This window comes from Boleophthalmus pectinirostris, unplaced genomic scaffold (genome assembly GCF_026225935.1).
Source record: "Boleophthalmus pectinirostris isolate CB_2022bp ecotype Guang Dong unplaced genomic scaffold, ASM2622593v1 HiC_scaffold_4, whole genome shotgun sequence".
NCBI lineage: Eukaryota > Metazoa > Chordata > Actinopteri > Gobiiformes > Gobiidae > Boleophthalmus > Boleophthalmus pectinirostris.
The window spans coordinates 28,187,526-28,206,261 of record NW_026571353.1 but is presented as its reverse complement, the minus strand read 5'-3'; the positions used below and the strand labels follow the sequence as shown (position 1 = coordinate 28,206,261).

Below are 18,736 nucleotides of genomic sequence, written 5' to 3'. Positions count from 1 at the left end.
TCTGCATAAATAAACTCAACTTCACAACATATAAACCATAACGACTCTAGAGCCACATCAGGCCGTTTGAGATTATTACTTGTTTAATGCATCTTTGCGCACATGTGTTTACTTTTACAGAAACAAAACTTAAAACCGCATGCCTCATTTGCATAAACTTTAAGCAAAAAAACAGCTCTTTCCTTGTGCGCTGATGCGGCCAGCTTCTGTCGGACTAAAGGACAATGGTGATGCTGATGGTGAGTCTGTTCTGCGTGGATATCGCGTTGGAGATGATTCATGTTTTCAGAGATCAGATGCGTGCAGGTTTAGCGCAGCTCTTTATGTTGCAGTAACCGGGATATTGTGTATACATGCACCATGACAAAACCAGGATACTGATGGTACAGTGATCTCCAACGAAGTGTGCCAGTACCAAAACGTGGGACTGTGAGACCCCAGCTCCAGTGTTTACGCTGGCAGAATCAGCCTCGTCTCCTTACGCTACGCACAGCAACCTACATTTGGTTTGTCGATAAAAAATGAACATAATCACTAATTTGCAATGTCTACCCCTTCAGCCTACCCCAGGGAAAGTGTGGGCAGGGAATGAGCAATGACTCCGTAGATTCACTTTGAGAGCTTTATAAAGTGCAATTCAAATGTATGGCATTCTAATTGTCATTATTACCATCTCTATTCCTAGTACCATAAAGTCAGAAAATGACTGACTAAAAATGTGTTCTTTGACCTTTATAAAAGTCATACAGGATTAATGTTTCCTTGAAGGCAGAACAATGTTTTCGTGGTAGAAATACTAAAGACTCAGTCAGTTTCACTTGTTTTTATGTTTATTACAAATTCAATCTTGGATCTTTATGATGTTGCTTCCTAATTAAAATTTTGAAAGTGTTTTTTTTTTAGATGATTATATTTTGTTTGTTTGCATATTAATGAACAACCATTGCAGATTGTAATTGAGTCAGATTATCATAATTGCTCATTTACATCTAACCTTTGTCTAACCTTTGTTGCTGTGGTTGCAGTATAGTTGTAAAACAAACTCTACTCTATTACAAACGGGGCAGTGGGTGGAGTCCATGGCACGGGCTAAAATCATGTTTTGCATTTGGCGTTAATTTAGAAATTGGTATTTAATTAAGATTTGAGATTATCCTGTTTTAGTCAACAGTGTTTTCCGATCCACTCCCCATGTCTGTAATGAGAACAGATATGCAAACATTGTAAGTCTATATTAAAACACACACTCACAGCTTTCCTTGTGCAAATAATTGGCATGAAAATAATGTGTGTTCAAAGTCATTTCCACTGACTCCGCACTGATCTTGGACAAGGTTTTTAACACTTCTTGCATTTTTCATTTTCTTTATCTTCAGTTAATTTAGGAACTTATTAAAATAAATCTAATAGGCACAAAGTCAAACACAAACGCTGCGGTCTTAATAACTGAAGGCAGACATCAGTCAATCACATCAACAGTCTGTCTTTAAAGAGAACCAGCACCTGTGTCCTCCACTAGCTGCTAAGTTTTTAAGACTTAAAGATGCAGTGGGTGGAAAGTTCGCAACCACAGATGATGTTGTTTTGTCTGGAATTTTTTACAGTTTGATATGAAACGTATCTATTTGTATGGAGACAAGCACCAAGCCAATTTTCAGGTCTGGTTCGTGGAGACGTGGGATTGCTTACAGTAGAAGGCATATTTTTTATTGTATTGTTTTATTATTATAAAAAAAAAGAAAGAAACATCTATAATTAAATAATAAGCACATTTAATGCCGTGCTTTTGGTACATTCTAGCAATCTCCACAGTATATCTTCATGGACACAACCAGGTGCTGGACTCTTACCAGAAAAGTTACATAGTACACCTTTTTAGTAAATTATTCGGTAAGCACTATGGAATCGCAATATACATTTGTGCCGTTTGATGTTGAAAAAACTAAACTAAACTAAATTACTTCCCCTTTGATCAATGGCATGCTTCCAAATCTATGTATAGATTATTAGATATGAATTTACTATTTATGAGTAGGGCGCTATATCAAAATATCGATATATTGTATGGTTTAATGTGATGATACAGTATCGATATCACGGGCTGCTCTATCGATATGCCGCCAAGAGTATTTTTTGGTATATTTTACAAAATTATTTTGTTACAGCTACAGTTTTGTTGCTTGTTTAGAAAAAAAACCAAAACTAATTTATGTGACACATTTGACATTTTCACTGTTTTGAGGATTAAAATGTTTGTGTTTCATATGAACTTTACACAAGAAGTGGTTTAACAAAGACTTTTAGTTATCACAGCCACAAATTTAGATCATATCAAATCGATTTGAAATATACTGCATCATAATCAAAAGTGCATTGCATCAAGATATGTATTCTTTCGTGGCCTATGTATCGAGGTATGTATGGTATCAGCAACTTCTTAATGATACCAGCCCTATTTATGAGGGATGCTCAATTTTGGAAAAAAAAAAATCTATGAATCATCTGAATTAAATATTGCAATTGCTTAGATTTGAGATTTATGTTTAAACCTTTGATTCTGTTCAAAATTTATGTTGTAAACACCTCCAGAAGCATTTATATTTAAAGTTAACATTGAGTTTCGGAACGTGTCAGTACTGGTCCAAACAGTTGCAAGATTTGTCTATAAAAACACAATAAATTTTATTGTTTGCAGAGAACATTGTATTATCTAAATAACTGCAGCCTTTGCGATTTGAAAATGCATTTTCATTTCAATTCATTTGCGCTGTACTATTTATTCAACTTATAAATGCTTATTTGATGTGAACACAAAATATGTAGGAGTATTATTTAGTTTAGTTTATATTTGATTTCCTCTGGTTAATATCAAGTTTTCCTTCTGTAATATAGATGTAGTGGTAGTAGAAGTGTTTGCAGCATTGATGATGTACGGTCTTTTGCCTCTACAGAGAGCTCCGGAGATGTTATTGGCTCCGGTCCAAATAATGTTAGGGCTGTGAGTGTAATGAGACGCTCATTCAGTTCAAAATGAGAACAGTGACTCAGGGACGTCTGCTGTTTATGACCTGTCCTATCCACAAGTGCATTTGTGTTTGCATACTGTAGCACTCTCCTCTCTAAACATTTATGTTAGGGCTACACTATAATACAGGATGAGAAATATAGCTAGTATATTTATTTATTTATTTATTTATGTATTTATTTTGCACTTAGACATATAACAGTAAAAAGGTGCATGAGATAAAAAAGTAGGTGCAGGAAGAAGCAAAGAATATTAAAGAGTCCACCTATATCACCAATAGCTTTGCATTACATGAAAAAACATTCAGTTTCCCCAGGCAGATTTTTCCCCTTATGGAGCATAATGAGAAAATGTATTTGGGTTTAAAACTATTATTGCTTCTCTTCCATAGTGTGGGATTATATTGAACCAGCTTCTAATGTGACAATGTTCAAATCCAAGCTCAAGATGGTTTTGTTTAGCTGTGCAAATGATACTTTTTTTTAAAATGGTAATTTTAAAGGTGCATTTTGTTACTTTTCTGGTGGAGAGTCCGTCAGATACTTTTCAGTCCTATTGCTTTGTCTAAAATATTGCATAGTATGGTATTAAACCTTTCTATCTGGACACCAAAGCAGGCCAAGTTAAAGGTCAGATCCGTGGAAAGGCAATCCCGCTCACAGTCAGAATTTATGTTTTTCTAGGCATTTGTGACCTATAAAACCACCTGTAATTGAATAAATGTAATGTAGAGCTGTTTAATGTCATACTGTGGAACACTCCGGGCAGAGCAATGGCATATCCATAGAAACAAGCAGATGTGTACAAAAGTGTACAAAAGATGTACACTGGTATATGTGTTAATGAATGGGTGAGTGGGTCTAATGTGCTTTGAGTGCGTTGCTATATAAAAATAGCACTGTGACCATTCACCTTTTAGTTAGGACTCTGCAATTAGTGAGATAGAAGTCATTTCTGATCATCTATGAGCAGCTTGGGTCCTTTTAATGCGGAGATCTACAGCCAATCCTCTATCAGTAAAAGCAAGTGGTTTGGACCAGAGTTCAGGCTTTGTTGGAAGAGACCACAATCTTCTTTGGGTCAGACTGGAAAGTGATCAAAGTCTGGATTGTTTTAAGGAAATTATTGCACTCTTAAAGGTGCATTGTATAACTTTTCTTTTGGAGATGTTATTGCTTTGTCTAGATTGTTATACAGTATGGCATTACATCTTTCTGTCTTCATGGAGACCAAACCAGACCAAGTTACAGGTCAAATCTGTGGAGATGCAGCACTGCTCGTAGTGAGAATACTTGCTTTTCTAGATATTTTGGAGTTACAAAACCACCTGTAATTTAATACATGTATAGTAGAGCTGTTTAATGTCATTCTGTGGAACATTCCGGGCAGAGCAATTGAATATTCATAGAAACAAGCAGGTGACACCCAACCAAAGTTATATAGTACACCTTTAATAAATAAAATGGAAAGGATCAAACAGAGAGATTTTTTGTGTTATGTTGTCCAGCCCCAACCACTATTTTAATTAGATCTAAATCAGACATAAGCTAATGTCTAAATCTGTAATAAATATAATGAACCCTAGCTTTTCAGTCTTTGTGTTCTGAGTGCTACAGAATAATGGTCTAATTAAAAGCGTGTTATTGACTGTGTGTCTGTGTCGGCAGCTGGCGTCGAGTATCTACAGCTTTGCATGTTCCCTGTGGAGCCACCACACCGACTGCTTCCTCCAGCAGATCTACGCCCGAGAGGAGGGGCCGGCTCTCAGCTCACTGGAGAGGACACTGCTCTCACTCAAAGGTAGGGCCACAATCACGAACAGAAAGAGTGTTCATTTTATTGTATGCTCTCTTGTACAGATGGGACAACACCTCAGATCTTGCAAGACAAAATTGGGTTAGGTTTGTTTCTTTGCCATTTGTAGTTAAAAAACACATTGTAAAACATGTGTAAAAAGCTTAAAGTGTACCATGAGACATTAAAAAAAACAACAAACAATCATTACAGTTGAATTATGACATGTGACATGTGAACTAAAAAAACTACAAATATTAAGGAGCCAAAATATTAACGTACTACAGAGTTCAAAGCGCATTGTTCAGTCTTAAAGGTGCATTGTGTAACTTTTCTGGTGGAGGGTCTATCAGATGCTTTTCGCCATGAAGATGTTATTGCTTTCTCCAGAATGTTTCCCAGTATGGTCTTAAACCTTTCTAGCTTCATGGAGACCAAACCAGACCAAGTTGCAGGTCAGATCTGTGGAGAGGCAACCCTGCTCGCAGTCAGAATGCCTGTTTTTCTAGGGATTTTTGATCAGTAAAGCCACTTGTAATTGGAAAAATGTAAGGTAGAGCTATTTAATGTCTGTAATACTATGGAACATTCCAAGCAGAGCGATGACATATCCACAGAAACAAGCAGGTGACGGACCCCCATCAAAAAAGTTACATAGTGCACCTTTAAAACAGCAACCTTCTTCTAAAGAGAAGCAGCTTGAGCATGTCTCTTCCAGAATGGCCAGATCTGTCAGGTAGAATTTGAAGGACTCGGTTTAAAAGTCGACATTTGTAAAGAGCCTCTGGGACAGACAGGTCCCTGGTTACTTTTTCTGGCTGAGCAGACCCTGTTTAAAGGGCCCATATTACACTATTTTCTGATCTAATGTTGTTTCCTCATCATAAACAGACCTGGACTTGTGTTCTGTTTCATTCACACATGTTTAACACACAAACACTGCATGCAGTATTTAGGCTGAGTTCTTCTCTCAAACAGAAAACTCTCTGGCAGCTGTTAACTTGAAAACTGTCACTAAATGACATCACAAGGTGGAATGGAGCATTTTGAGTTTTGGAGATGTAGACAGACTGATAAACAAGGATTAATCAAATGTGTGCATGAAACAAAACACCACTCCAGATATATTTTACATGAGATAACTACATTCTAACATGGCTTAAAGTGTACAAGAGTAGGTTTTGCCTAATATAGAACCTTTAAAGCTTTCGACTCTTTATCTGTAATGTTGCCGAACCACACAGTGATGGAGCCAAACAGAAGGCTTTCAGTGTTGTAGCGATTGAAAGCCTTCTGTTTGGCAACATGCCATAAGAAAAGAAAAATTATCTTGTGAGATTTTGAACTGGACAAAAAACGGGTTAAGTTTTGGAAAGTTAATTTATTGACAAGTTGTATTTCCAAGAAGCATTGCTACACCAAAAATACAAAATGAAACAAATCATAAATGATGAGGCCAAAATTGTCAACTGCACCGTTTTCTATTATACATTTTGTTAAAATGTCATCTTGTCTTGCTCTCTTGGACCCAATCTCATCTAGTGGAAATTGTGTCTCTTCCTGTATTAAAACTAAAAATAACACAGATATCACATAAAAGTGACAGTAAAATCAAAGGTGCTGTTTATTTCCTAGTAGTTTTCCAGGATTGTGTTTTATAGGCAACATTATGATGACTTTAGACCATTCCGAAGATAGATGTATTAATTAATTTATTAAGATTTATTTTTGAATTGTTAATTGCTATGGCATTTTTTCATCAATCTGAAAACATTATTATCTGTGTGCTCAGATGTAAAGTAAATATGTTAAACTCAAATGATTTTAATAATAGCTGTTGTAATGTTAATTTATGCCAAAAGTTCTTTGTTTTTTTGCGTTTTGGTTCTCAGACCAATTCGAAAGCAGATTGAACTCCTCACGTTGGGTTGCCAGATCCTGCGTCTAAAATCATCGTGCCATAAAGCCACAAGGGCTCTCTTTGATTTAATATGTCCTCAGAATATGACACCAGCAGGAGGCCATGCTACATCTTTTAAACGGTTATAATTAATGCACAAAATACTCCGGTTCATGAACCCGTCTCCTATATGTGGTTGGTTACTGGTGATTCTGGCTCCTTCTTCAAAGAGCTATTTTGGTCCATGTTTGATCATTAAAACATGAGTCTGTGGCTCCCTGTTCCAGCCATCTATAAGCAAATCCATTTTGTTTAAAACTGACGTGACTTACTGGTAGAGCTGCACAGTTTGTGAAAAATATTCAATTGTTATCTTTCACATAAGCATTAAGATCTGATTTGCTATTTATGTTTTGGGATTCTGTTCAGAGTTCACATTTTAAACACGTCCAGAAGAATTGACAAAAAAGACTTAAACATGAACTAACAAACTAATACAAGAATAAATTTCAGAACATGTTTGTGAACAACAGGGTTAGCCGTTTTTACTTTTGTTGTTTTGATATTTTGTTGTTTGTGGAGGAAACTATAGTACTTTTAAAACTGCAGCCTTTGCTAATTGTGTCCGTACAAATTTTAAGTGCAATTAATCTTGCAGCCCTACTTCTATAGCCTGATTCATCAGCCGGTTTCACTTCATAGAACCCGTCTGACCTTGCATTAGGATTTGTTCGCTCAACGGTAGGCAGGTAGATTTTTATTTAACCAATCGCTCTTCTTTGGTTGTGATGTATGTAATGCACCAACTCCCACAGGAAGAAGGGTAATAATGTCTTTCCCCTTGATAAAATTCACCAAACATTCTCTTGGTTCTGGCTTTAAATCCTCGATCTCGGGAATCATTGCCAACACAGAATGAATGGCTTCGTCTACAACCATCTCAGCCACTTTGTTTACTGTTGTGTTGTACCACAAAAGGGACCCAGACAGATGTTTGATTTTGACGTTATGGCTTCACAGCTCTTTGCTGATTGGCTGGTACGCGGTCTACATCTTCCAGGTTCTTGCAAACCGTCTAGTGTATTCTGATTCCTGACCTAGTCGCTGGAGAAACATTAAATTTGAGTGGAGGCAGTAGGTGGCACCAACTTTGCTACTACTTCTAGGCCTGTCACGATAAATACTACAAGGGAAAGGGGGAAATTTAGAGTTATTGTGTCAGTGGCATATATTAAAATCCATATTATTGTTTATCATGTATATTTTCTTCAGAAATATATCACTTCTAAATCTGTTTTCCTGACCGGCCTAGATAGATAGATAGATAGATAGATTTATTTATTGTCATTGTATGAAATACAACGAAACTTCAGCAGAGCAGATCTGTAGCAGTAAAAATTTACAAATATACACACATCCTCACATCCATACCAATAAAAAACATTTATTAAATAAAATAAATAGATTATTGCACCGAGTCCCTTCAGGTCTTTTATCTGTGCCTGTGCCCTTGGAGCACCTAAACATGTTATCCAGTTGTGATATAAACATAGAAACATACACAATTTGACACGACTCACTGGACATGACACTGTTAGAAGCCCTCATCTCACCACAGCTGCCACATCAGCTCAGCCCTGTGCACCTGAGACATGTGAGAAGATGCAACCCACTGTGAGACCTGCCATGTGCTTGGTCCAATACAGTTAGCTCTAAATGGGAACCGGAGCTCTAGTCTCTCAGACACAGGAGATGGAAGTTTAATCTTAAAATGACGATCACTGCATTATTCTAGTCATTTTTAACTTGGGTGGAAAATTCTATTAATACTTTGCAGTGACAGCATGCTGGGGGTGTTCTACATGTATCTCTACACACTGCCAAAACCTGAGCCTGTCATCAATGCATTCCTGGTCCTGTTTAAGTTAATTTTAAGTTTAATTTTCAACAAAAAGCTGAGAGTGACTAACTTAAATTTTTTGTGTGACAGACTTTACAGCACTAACTTTAACAACACAAATCACACACATCACCAGAGCATGTTGGATGACATCAGCTGCAGAGTATTAATAGATGATTTTCCGATTCTAGTGTGTGATAATGACAAGTGTCCGTTTTTCCCATTGATTACATGGCATTCTCATATGAAATATCTTAGGTAAATTCACTAATCTTAGCTTAATCATCTAGTAATGACTGAACCTTAGAGTTGAACTTTAGCTGTCCCCATCTGCATTAAATATTATTGGCCTTTTGGTTGGTTGGATGGTTCTGATGTCCTCTGAAACTAAGCAATTGCATTGACACAAAACTGCAAGCAAGCACAATTGTACAGAAAAGTTCATGAACCAACTATAGATTACAATATCGCATAATCAATCACCATCTATGCTGACACGCCTCACATTAGACTGTAAAATATGGTTACAATGGTGTAATAATAACTTACTTTTACACTGAGCTCCATTGACAAGCTTTCCAAAGCACTACACTGTAGTCATTTTTCATTCACTACACACCTAGTACTACTAAAGCCACAGCTGCCTTGGGGTAGACGGCTGAAATGAGGCTGCCAGTCTGTGCTTTTGGCCCCTCCAACCATCACCAATCACTCACCATATTCATACATAAGGAAAATGAGGGATATGCTTGCCTTTGGTCACAGAAACTGCATTAACTAGTCGGAGGTGGAATTGAACCATCAAACTTCGGGTTTGTGGGCGAATACTTGAACCACTGAGCACCTCCCTTTCTTGTGTGATGCTTGTTTGGAAATCTTACAAACTTAAACAGCAAAATGAATCTGAGCTTATTTACTGAAATGCTTTTTTCTTTGTCCCCGCAGTTCTCAGAAAGTTGACAGTCCATGGATTCCCAGAACCTCAACAGAACATGGAAGTAATGGTAAGTTTAACAACTATTCTGAGAGCTACATTTTAGGAGGGAGCTGCTATATATTTTTTGTGGTGGAAATCAGTCCAATCAGTATGAGTGAAATGAGGATGGCCTTGGTGATTGAAAATGCCTTAAGTCTTGTCTTGGTTCAAAGAGTCCGAAGTTCTCCCAGGCCTAAAACATCACAATCCATCACACTGTTTATTCACTTCCTCAAATCTTCTCCGCTCAAAAATGCTAAATGCGTGCCTCAGGGTGGCCTTACATCCTGATTGGCTCAAAGTTATTGTAGAAAAATGGGCCAGAATTCACAATTGCTTGAACTTTGATGCTAGCTTCTTTGTGTAAAGGCAATCAATGAGACAGAGCCGAGCTACTTGGAACTTCTGCATTTCTATATAGCATAATATTATGTATTTAGTGCATCGTTTGAATCGATTTATTTAGACAACTACCGGTGCACTGTTAATAACCTTAAAGGGCCTGTACCCATTTTCAAACCATGAGTGAGGAACATGTTTTAGTTTGAACTTTTAGCCCTGCCCACTTAGACCTTTCTGTTGCTGTGATATTGTACTATGGCATAACTGCAACACAAACTTGGAGTTATTTGGACACTACAACACAGGGCTCAAGTGGTGCCTACAAGTAACAGAGGGAAAGGAGCAAGAAGAACAACATGTGCAGAAAGCCCTCTCTGTTTGCGGATATCCAAAATGGGCCTTCAACAAAACCAAGAGAACTAAAAAACAGGACAACAGAGAATCAGAACCCAGGAAAAAGGGAGTAACTATCCCTTACATGGCTGGTGTTTCTGAAAAATTACAGAGGATTTTCAGACAACATGAAATCCTGGACTATTTCAAACCTACAAACACTCTAAGACAGAGACTGGTCCACCCAAAGGACAAAACACCGAGCCACAAACAAAGCAATGTGGTCTACTTCATTCAAAGAAAGAGAATCCTTCTCTAAACAGAAATGGAGGCCTCAGACACCATATTTACAACTCCATCCTCAAACCTAAATTAAAACAAACAAGAGAACAAGAGGTGTAGCCAGGTCAGGTCCAGAGGTGTGGAAGCTCCATTATGGCCATGAACTGTTATGCTAATTAGACCCCACACCCTGTACAGGTAAATAGGCCTAACTAACAGAAACTGTAAACAAGTAGGTGTGTTAGTTTCAGTTAGTTAGCTCCTCCCTGCAGATATAAGGAAGTGTCCACCAGCATTCTGACCAGAACTGAAGAAGCAGTTTGGATGAGCTTCGAAAAGTTTCAAACAAACTAACTTTTGTCCAGTCAACAAACTGAATTTTCTCCTCGCCACGGATTCTACCTGGACGACTGAGGGATTCTTCACATGCCTGGGATATTGTCATGCAGTTGTTTCCTTAAAGTTTTCTAATTTGCTTTTTGTCATGAATGAAAATTCAACTTGATTGAGAATCAACTGTGGGGCATAGTGTCAGGCATTTGGTTTCCCATGATTCTTAGTTACAGTGTTCCTGATTTAATGTGTAGTTACTGTACAGTTTATTATCACCCTAAAAAATGTTATGGAAAATGAATAGATTTAATCAGTTTTTATATAAAAGATTTAATAAAGCTTGGGGAAAGACTTATTTCATGGAGGATAAATATTGTTAAGAATGGTTCATGCTTAGTAACTACTTTTTATTACTTTATTATTTTTTACTATCTTTAAAATTAGGGGATTAGACTCGGGGGTAGCAGTTAAGCCTGAATCATTCTTAATAAACTACTTGTTCATTATGAATTAAGTCTTTCTTAAGGTATAGTTGTTATAAAGTGTTGGCAATAGATTTACACCTCCTAGTAATATCTCAACAAGCGACTCATGACCAAAGTGATTTCTATGTAAATGTGAAGCAATAATAATTAATCCATGCATTTTTATCAAACTATATGTGACAAGCTTTGAACATTGTGCTTGTTAAAGTTGCAACAATCATGCAATTTATTATACAGTTTATTTTAACTTATAAGACACATAACACAACTAGTTCTTTTTTGTCTGACATCTCACCACATCCAGTGCTATGCAAAGCTAAAGCTCATCTATTATATTTTAAACACTGCGTTTTTCTCTGAAATTTTCCCGTCCTTCTGTTTGTCAATTCTAGGTATTTTAACACTTCTGAGAAACTATGCCGACTTCTTTAATAGCTGACTAATGACTAATCCCTAAGTGAAACAATGGTGTAAGAGCTTCCCATATGGTCCTATTAAATATTCATTTAACTTAAACATACCTGTCACATTAACAAGTTTGCAGCTTGTTTCATGGTCTAGTTTTCTGCGAATCAAACTTGTTATGTTGTATGATATAAAAAGACAAATAAAAAGTATACTAGGTTTATTTTTTTTTGGTGTATATATTGAAGTGTAATCCCTCTGTCCTTCAGGTAGCTTCCATTCTGTCAACTGAACAAAAGTTTTTTAGGAGTGACTTCTAAATAACTTCCGTTCTGACAGGGTTATGCTAAGTCACTGCCTTATCCTGTCTGAAGAAAAGAGCTAACCACACTGAAACTTAACACTGGAACATAACTTTATTACTAAAGTTCACTGAAATACCCTAGGTGTGAAATGTCACCCAAGTCATTATTGTTCAGCTCACACCTAGGGATTCTCAATTACCCACCTTACTGCAGACAACTAGGGTGTGTTAGTTTCAGTGTAGTTAGTGCTTCACTTCAGACAGATTACAGAACTTTGTCAGAACTGGAGAAGCCTCTTGCATAAGTTGCAAAATATATTCACTCTTAAAAATTGTTGTCCAGAATTAAATGTTCTTGTCAAAGCATTTTAGGAGGAAAAGGTACCATATTAACAGTTTTAGCTGTTTAGCCTCCACAGAATATCGCAATAAATATCGTACCGTGAGGTTCATACTGTGACGATATTGTATTGCAAGACCCCTGTTCTTTTGTAATGAACTGAAATGATTTACGATGATTGAATAACCAATAATATTGACATTCCTACGCTAGACTATGAATTCTTTACTTTGGATTTCAGTCTGTATATACCAGGCTAGTGTCTTGAATCTTAACAACAAACCCACCGACTTCCTTTGCATTGCTTTTACGTGTTTTTTTCCTGAGTTAATCACCTTTAGACCTTAATCATGGGCTGTGCTCTCATCAGTTTTCATGACCTGGAACACATTAGCCTCGGAGAATGTTAATCGTTGCTAATAGATACGGGCGAGGTGAGTTCAATAGGGAAATAAATGATTCAAATTAATGAGATACAGTCATTGATTTAACATGGATGACAAGTGTTGGCGAATCCAAGTCTCTGATTACAGAATGATGAATCTAGTTACACACTTGACTGCAGATCTGCCACATTTGTACCATCAGACATGTCCGCATTTGAGCACTCTTTAGGTTTTCTCACAGCTCAAACTGTTTTTTTTTTTTCTGAATGAATAGATTAGATTTGTGTATGTAGCAAAATCCATTTCACAGAGAAAGAATTTCATCAATACATTTCAGAGCATCTCAAAAAGGGAATGGGAATATAGTAATATTTTGGCTGACAGAAAAAGAAAATAAAGCCTGAAAATTCTTGTGTTGTTATATATGTATTTTAATAATGCCTTACACCTTTCTCCAACGCTCCTTTGGCCTTTCTGAGCATCACCAATCATTCACGTACACACCAGATTCATATTAGGCAATGCAGGAGCAGGGACACAACAACAGCACTTGGTCCGAGTGGGAATTAATCTTCCTACCATCGGGTTGGGGGATCGATAACCACTATTTTATCAATAAAATCAATAACAAGGATCACAAAGTAGCTCTTCATATTGTAAAAAAAAAAATCACTCAGTCTGCTGTGGTGTTTTGGTCGGTGATGAAAAGGTTCATTCCCTCTTAAAAAAGTATTTCCTCTGCAAGGTCTTCTGCCACATTTGCTGCCACAGTTGGTGTAAATAACCTGTAGCATCTCAAATGTCCAGAGCAAACATTTTCATTTTCATATTTCACAAAATTTGAAAGTCCCTTGTACTTTTGTCCTTTGAAGATGCTGCACTTTGTAGATGATCCCATGATATAATGACATAAACTGAGCTAAAAAAGTTCCCAAAACATACATATACTCCCTTTAATTTACTCTTGCTGCCACTTCTTTCCACACTTTATAAAGTCATTCAGTCTGTGTGCACTTTTAACTCTCGTTATTGTTTTGTAATGCTCTTGATCAATGGACACTCTAATGAACCAATCAGAATGTATCAGGATCTCACCATCTTGTCCCCTCTTCTAGGGCTTCCTGAATGCCGTATTTGAAAGGCTAAAGCAGTTCTTGGAATGCTGTGAGTATGACTTGTCTCCTCCTCTGTCTCCTTGCTCTGATCTAAAGTTTCCCCTTCAGTAAACAAACCAAATAAGCAGAGCTACAACTGCTGCATGCACAAGTTTATTGCCTTCGTTTTGCCAGGTGTTATGAAAACAAAATCAAAAGGTCATACATAATACACTTTTAATAAAGGGTTTTTTCTAAAATGTGAGAAGTGACTATGGTGTGGATTTAGATTTCAGTTTAAAGTTCCCATATTACACTGTCATAATGGTGTTTCATCATCAAAATCATGCCTGGAGTTGTATTTTTTTTCTCATTCACAGATGTTTAACACAAACCCTGCATATTTAGACTGAGTTCTTCTCTAAAACAGACACTTTGTTCCACCGTCTGATGTCATGTGGTGGTACAGGAAATGCTCCACTATGTTTTAAACTCAGTAGTGTGCAGTGACTTTGATGGATAAGCAAGCAGACTTAGGGTGGACATCAGTATTTAGTCGATAACAATTAACACCAATTTTTATGCAAATTACATTGCAGATGAGTATATTTGTTCATACTCACATTAATTGCATGTATACTGAGCCATTCGGGAGTCAAATTAGAGAAGCCAAGACCATATAGTTTATTAATATTTGTATATATTGGACTGTATTTGATACCATCTTTGTACAAATAGGGCTATTTCTACACCTTATTTATGCAGCTGACCCTTCAGTACTATTTGTATCTATGTAATTATTATTATGCATCAAGAAACCACATAAATGACATATGACAGTTCTACAAATGTGTAATGTCCTTACTATACAACCTGTACATTCATGAAGATCATGAAGAGATACTAACAACAACAGTGCATTGGTCAGACAGATGCACTTATAATACAGCCTGATGTGTCACAAACAAACACATCACAAAACGAACAGCACAACACCCACAACAGCACGTTATCACTCTCACAGATGCAAAATGACGTGTTTCCCTGAAGTGGAGTAGGTCCAAATCAGACACATGTTCCTTCACATGTGTGTAATTGTGCTGTTATTTCTCTGGCACTTTCGCTCCTTCACAAACACATAGACAAGACTCTTCGCTCCCCCAGTCGCTGTCACTCCACTGCTTTGTCCGGATCCTCCATTTCACACAGACTAGCCCTGAAACTAGCTCGCTGTTTGATTAAATGGCTGCCAGTATTTCTAACTAACAACTAATCATTAAAAACACGAAGCTACAAACAGTGACTCGTTGCTAAAAGCAAGTTATTCACACTCTGTAGGAATCGCCTCACGGGTTTATTCAGCGCTGTTTGAGCCTGCTGTGGTCCTCAATACGCATGCGCAAACCTCTAAAACAACCGGCTGATCTCTGCGGTTGTAAGAGTGCATGTAGATAGCCAAAAACATGAAGAAAGGCAATGCAGAAAGGCAAAACAACACAAGTTAATGGGAGGTTCGGAACCGCTGTTGTTGCAGTCTGCTCGGTGGCCAGAAGAGTGTAGTGAAGGACACAGCTACTACAACCGTGTTTCAAAACAGACAGAAATGAAGGTAAAATGGGATTATTTTGATCTAATTAGACACTATTTAATTTTGCTTTTGACATGCAATGATTTTAAATTTTTTGGGGCAACCATTGCTTGCCTTGATTGCCCTGACCACACTCCACTGTTTAAACTCCATACACCTTAACCAGAATCATTTGGATCATTTCAACCCTCGAACTGCCAGACTCCACAAAACAAAAGGTAGCTAAACTTTGGAGATGTAAGGACTATAAATAAAGTGTTACTAAAACATGTGTGAATGAAACAAAACACTACTCCAGGTCTATTTTTGAGGAGGTAACAACATTATAAAATGATTTAAATTTATAATCTAAACTACTTTTATGAATTAAACTGTGTATATTCTGTAAACATGTGGACTCTGGAGCTCTGATTGGAAAACACTGCTATAAACAGTTTTTTTTTGCATTATAGCTTTTAATTACTTTTTATATGGACCAGATGTTACGACTTGAAGGACTAAATGTATTTAAGTAGACACAGGAGCCAAGGGTTAACTTTTAATTTCTTTTATTAAGATGTTACAGAACCACGAATACTTGTAGTGATCAGACTCCTAAAAATATGCTGTTTAAATAAAAATTTTAAAATTTTCAGACACCTTATGCACATTTTTGATTGTGTTTGCTAATGTGGGCACTGTCACTATGGTAAGGGATAAACATTCTGCGATAGACATGCATGCAGAACCCCCAGCATGACTGCAAAGTGTCAATAAGTGTCATCATTAAAGAAACCTGCAACAAAGAACACTTATGTTAGTTTGCGTCTATATCGAATCTCTTATTTGATCATTAACTACTCAAATCTACGACCTAAAAATAATCCTCAGAGAAAAGTTTAACAAATCTTTTCCTCTATCGTATATTTAATGATAAGTTACTCTGGGAATGTTTGTGGCAGGCCTAGTAATGCAATATAATCAAATGCATTAGCAAGCCTGTTAGTGTAGCAGTTCATATTTCAGTCTTCTATCAAATGATGTGCACTCTGAATTGAAACCAGGCGGATAATTAATCAAATTGCTAATTAGAAAAAATGCTATTAGATGTTTTTCCCCAAATTGTTGATCCCTTTTATGGAGCAGCCTTACTTGTTTACTGTGGTGATGGTGGTGTTGTTTTGGGGCAGTAGATAGCAGAGCACACAGGCCTCTGCTGCACTGACAGATAAGGTCAGTTCAAATGGGCTCTTTGTAGCTGCCTTTATGTCCCATTCAGATGTGAGGCTCTTTCAGTCAGATATGTGTCATTTGAGTGCTCTGTCTGCTGCCTCACCTGCCAATCTCTGATAAAAGGAAATATATATATAGAAATATTAATATAAGAGAGGAAAGTCTGTTTACTCATCTTTTCTGTTTTATTTCATGTACTATTATTGTGTCTAAAGTTTTATATTGAATAGTTAACTAATTCACACAGATTGTTTTGCTTCTCAAATGAAAACTTAAAGCCACAGTAACTTCTTAGCCTAGAAAACACAGCAATGAAAAATGTTCCTACTGTGAGCTGGCTTGCATCTCCATAAACCTGACTCCTGTTTGGCCTAGAGGAGGGCCTGTTCTGCTTGGTTACATGGAAATCTTGTACCTTTGGCTCTAATCTTCCACAATATGATATAAAACTTTTCTAGCTCCATGTTACACAAATATGCTCCAAAGTATGGCTTTAACTTTTATTTCCATGGAATCATGCAGATGAGTTGCCACCTCCTGGAAGAAGTGCACCTTTAAATTGTTAATTTTGTACTGTCAATTATTAACTTGTTGATGTAATATATGGACCTACTGTTATTTTGAAAAAATGTTATGGCTTTAATTAAAACCTTAAACCAGGATTAGAAGGGCAGAATGAGCACCATGTCATTAAAAACAGAATTTATATTGTTTAATTGATTGAAGCCATCATTGTAATCTCTATTAAAATTATTTTACAACATTAATGAAGAATTGTTATGTAGACTTCTGCCCTGTCTGACTTTGGTGACTTTACTCTGTGTATGCTTGCACTATCAGCTGTCTTATTCCTTTAAATGCAAAAGCAATGGGATAGACATAATGTCAATAGTGTATTGGCAATTTGCATAATCGCTGATCTGTAAGAAATTTGTTCTGAGTGTGTTAACCTTTGTAATCAATGGTGTCACTCTAGATCAGCTGTGATTGAAAAGTACATGTGTCTAACAAGATACGAAGTGACAGCTCACAGGATCACTGCTTCAACGTTGAACTTATCTCATTTGAATTATTAATAGGCTAAAATTTGATCCCATATGGTGGTCAGGGTTAGACTTCTCACAATAGCTATTCTAAAGTGTGATATATTGCTGACGTTAATACAGATGATAAACAATGATACTGAAACCAAACCATAAATCATAAGTATCCACAAAACCTAAATCCTAAATGTACAATATTTAAAAAAATATGAACAGCAATTACAGATGGTATGATATGAAATTTCCACAGTATGATAACCATGAGAAAAAAATACTGCGGTAGAGCGTAATTTCTAATGCTTAACAAGAACAAGGGACATTTTAAGTTAAAAAAGTGTTAGTATATTGCTGATATATTGCTCTTTGGTTATGTCCTACTTTGGTGTGCAGAGATTTGGTGAAAGACAGATCAATTAATATCAGGGCAAAGATGCAGTTACAGCTGCTATGGACAGGGTCTCAACCAGCAGCTTCTTTTCGTTTTCCCCGAGTCATCTCCTCAGAGTTCCCTCCAGTATACAGTACTTATACAGAATTACAAAGCTGTATACATACAAAAGCAGAGTGACTTTTGTGATAATAATAATAGTAATATACATTTTTATGAATTTTACTGAAAAAGCTCTTTTCTAAACACTCAAAAATGCTGTACAAAGTATAAAATTAAAGAGTATAGACAAACTATAGGCATGATTTAAAAACAAGCTAGACATTAAAGGCGGTTCTAGATGAATAGATGAATTTTAAGCAGTTTCTTGAAGGTGGGGAGTTCGGTACAGTCACGGTGTTGCTGGGGCAGAGAGCTCCAGGGGGTGGGGACAGTGATGGAGAAGGCTCTGTCTCTCTGGTTTGGTCCTACAGGGGAAGGACAGGACACTGGCATCAGAGGAGCGGAGAGAACTTATGTGGGGGTGCAGCAGGTCCAAGACGTAGGACAGGGCCTTGTTGTGGAGGGCTTTGAAAGTGATGAGAAGGACTTTGAAGTGGATGCGCT

The 18,736-nt window shown here is 36.9% G+C and overlaps 1 protein-coding gene across 2 annotated transcripts in view; it reads left to right on the top strand.

Annotated features, from left to right (window-relative positions):
• Nucleotides 1-18,736, top strand: part of ipo11 (importin 11) — a 280,362-nt gene that overhangs the window by 35,546 nt on the left and 226,080 nt on the right. For both annotated transcript variants that reach the window (XM_055161532.1, XM_020932323.2), the window contains exons 6-8: nt 4,693-4,825; nt 9,565-9,623; nt 13,921-13,969. In XM_055161532.1, the coding sequence (XP_055017507.1) occupies nt 4,693-4,825; nt 9,565-9,623; nt 13,921-13,969 (241 nt within the window). The remainder of the gene's footprint in view (nt 1-4,692; nt 4,826-9,564; nt 9,624-13,920; nt 13,970-18,736) is intronic.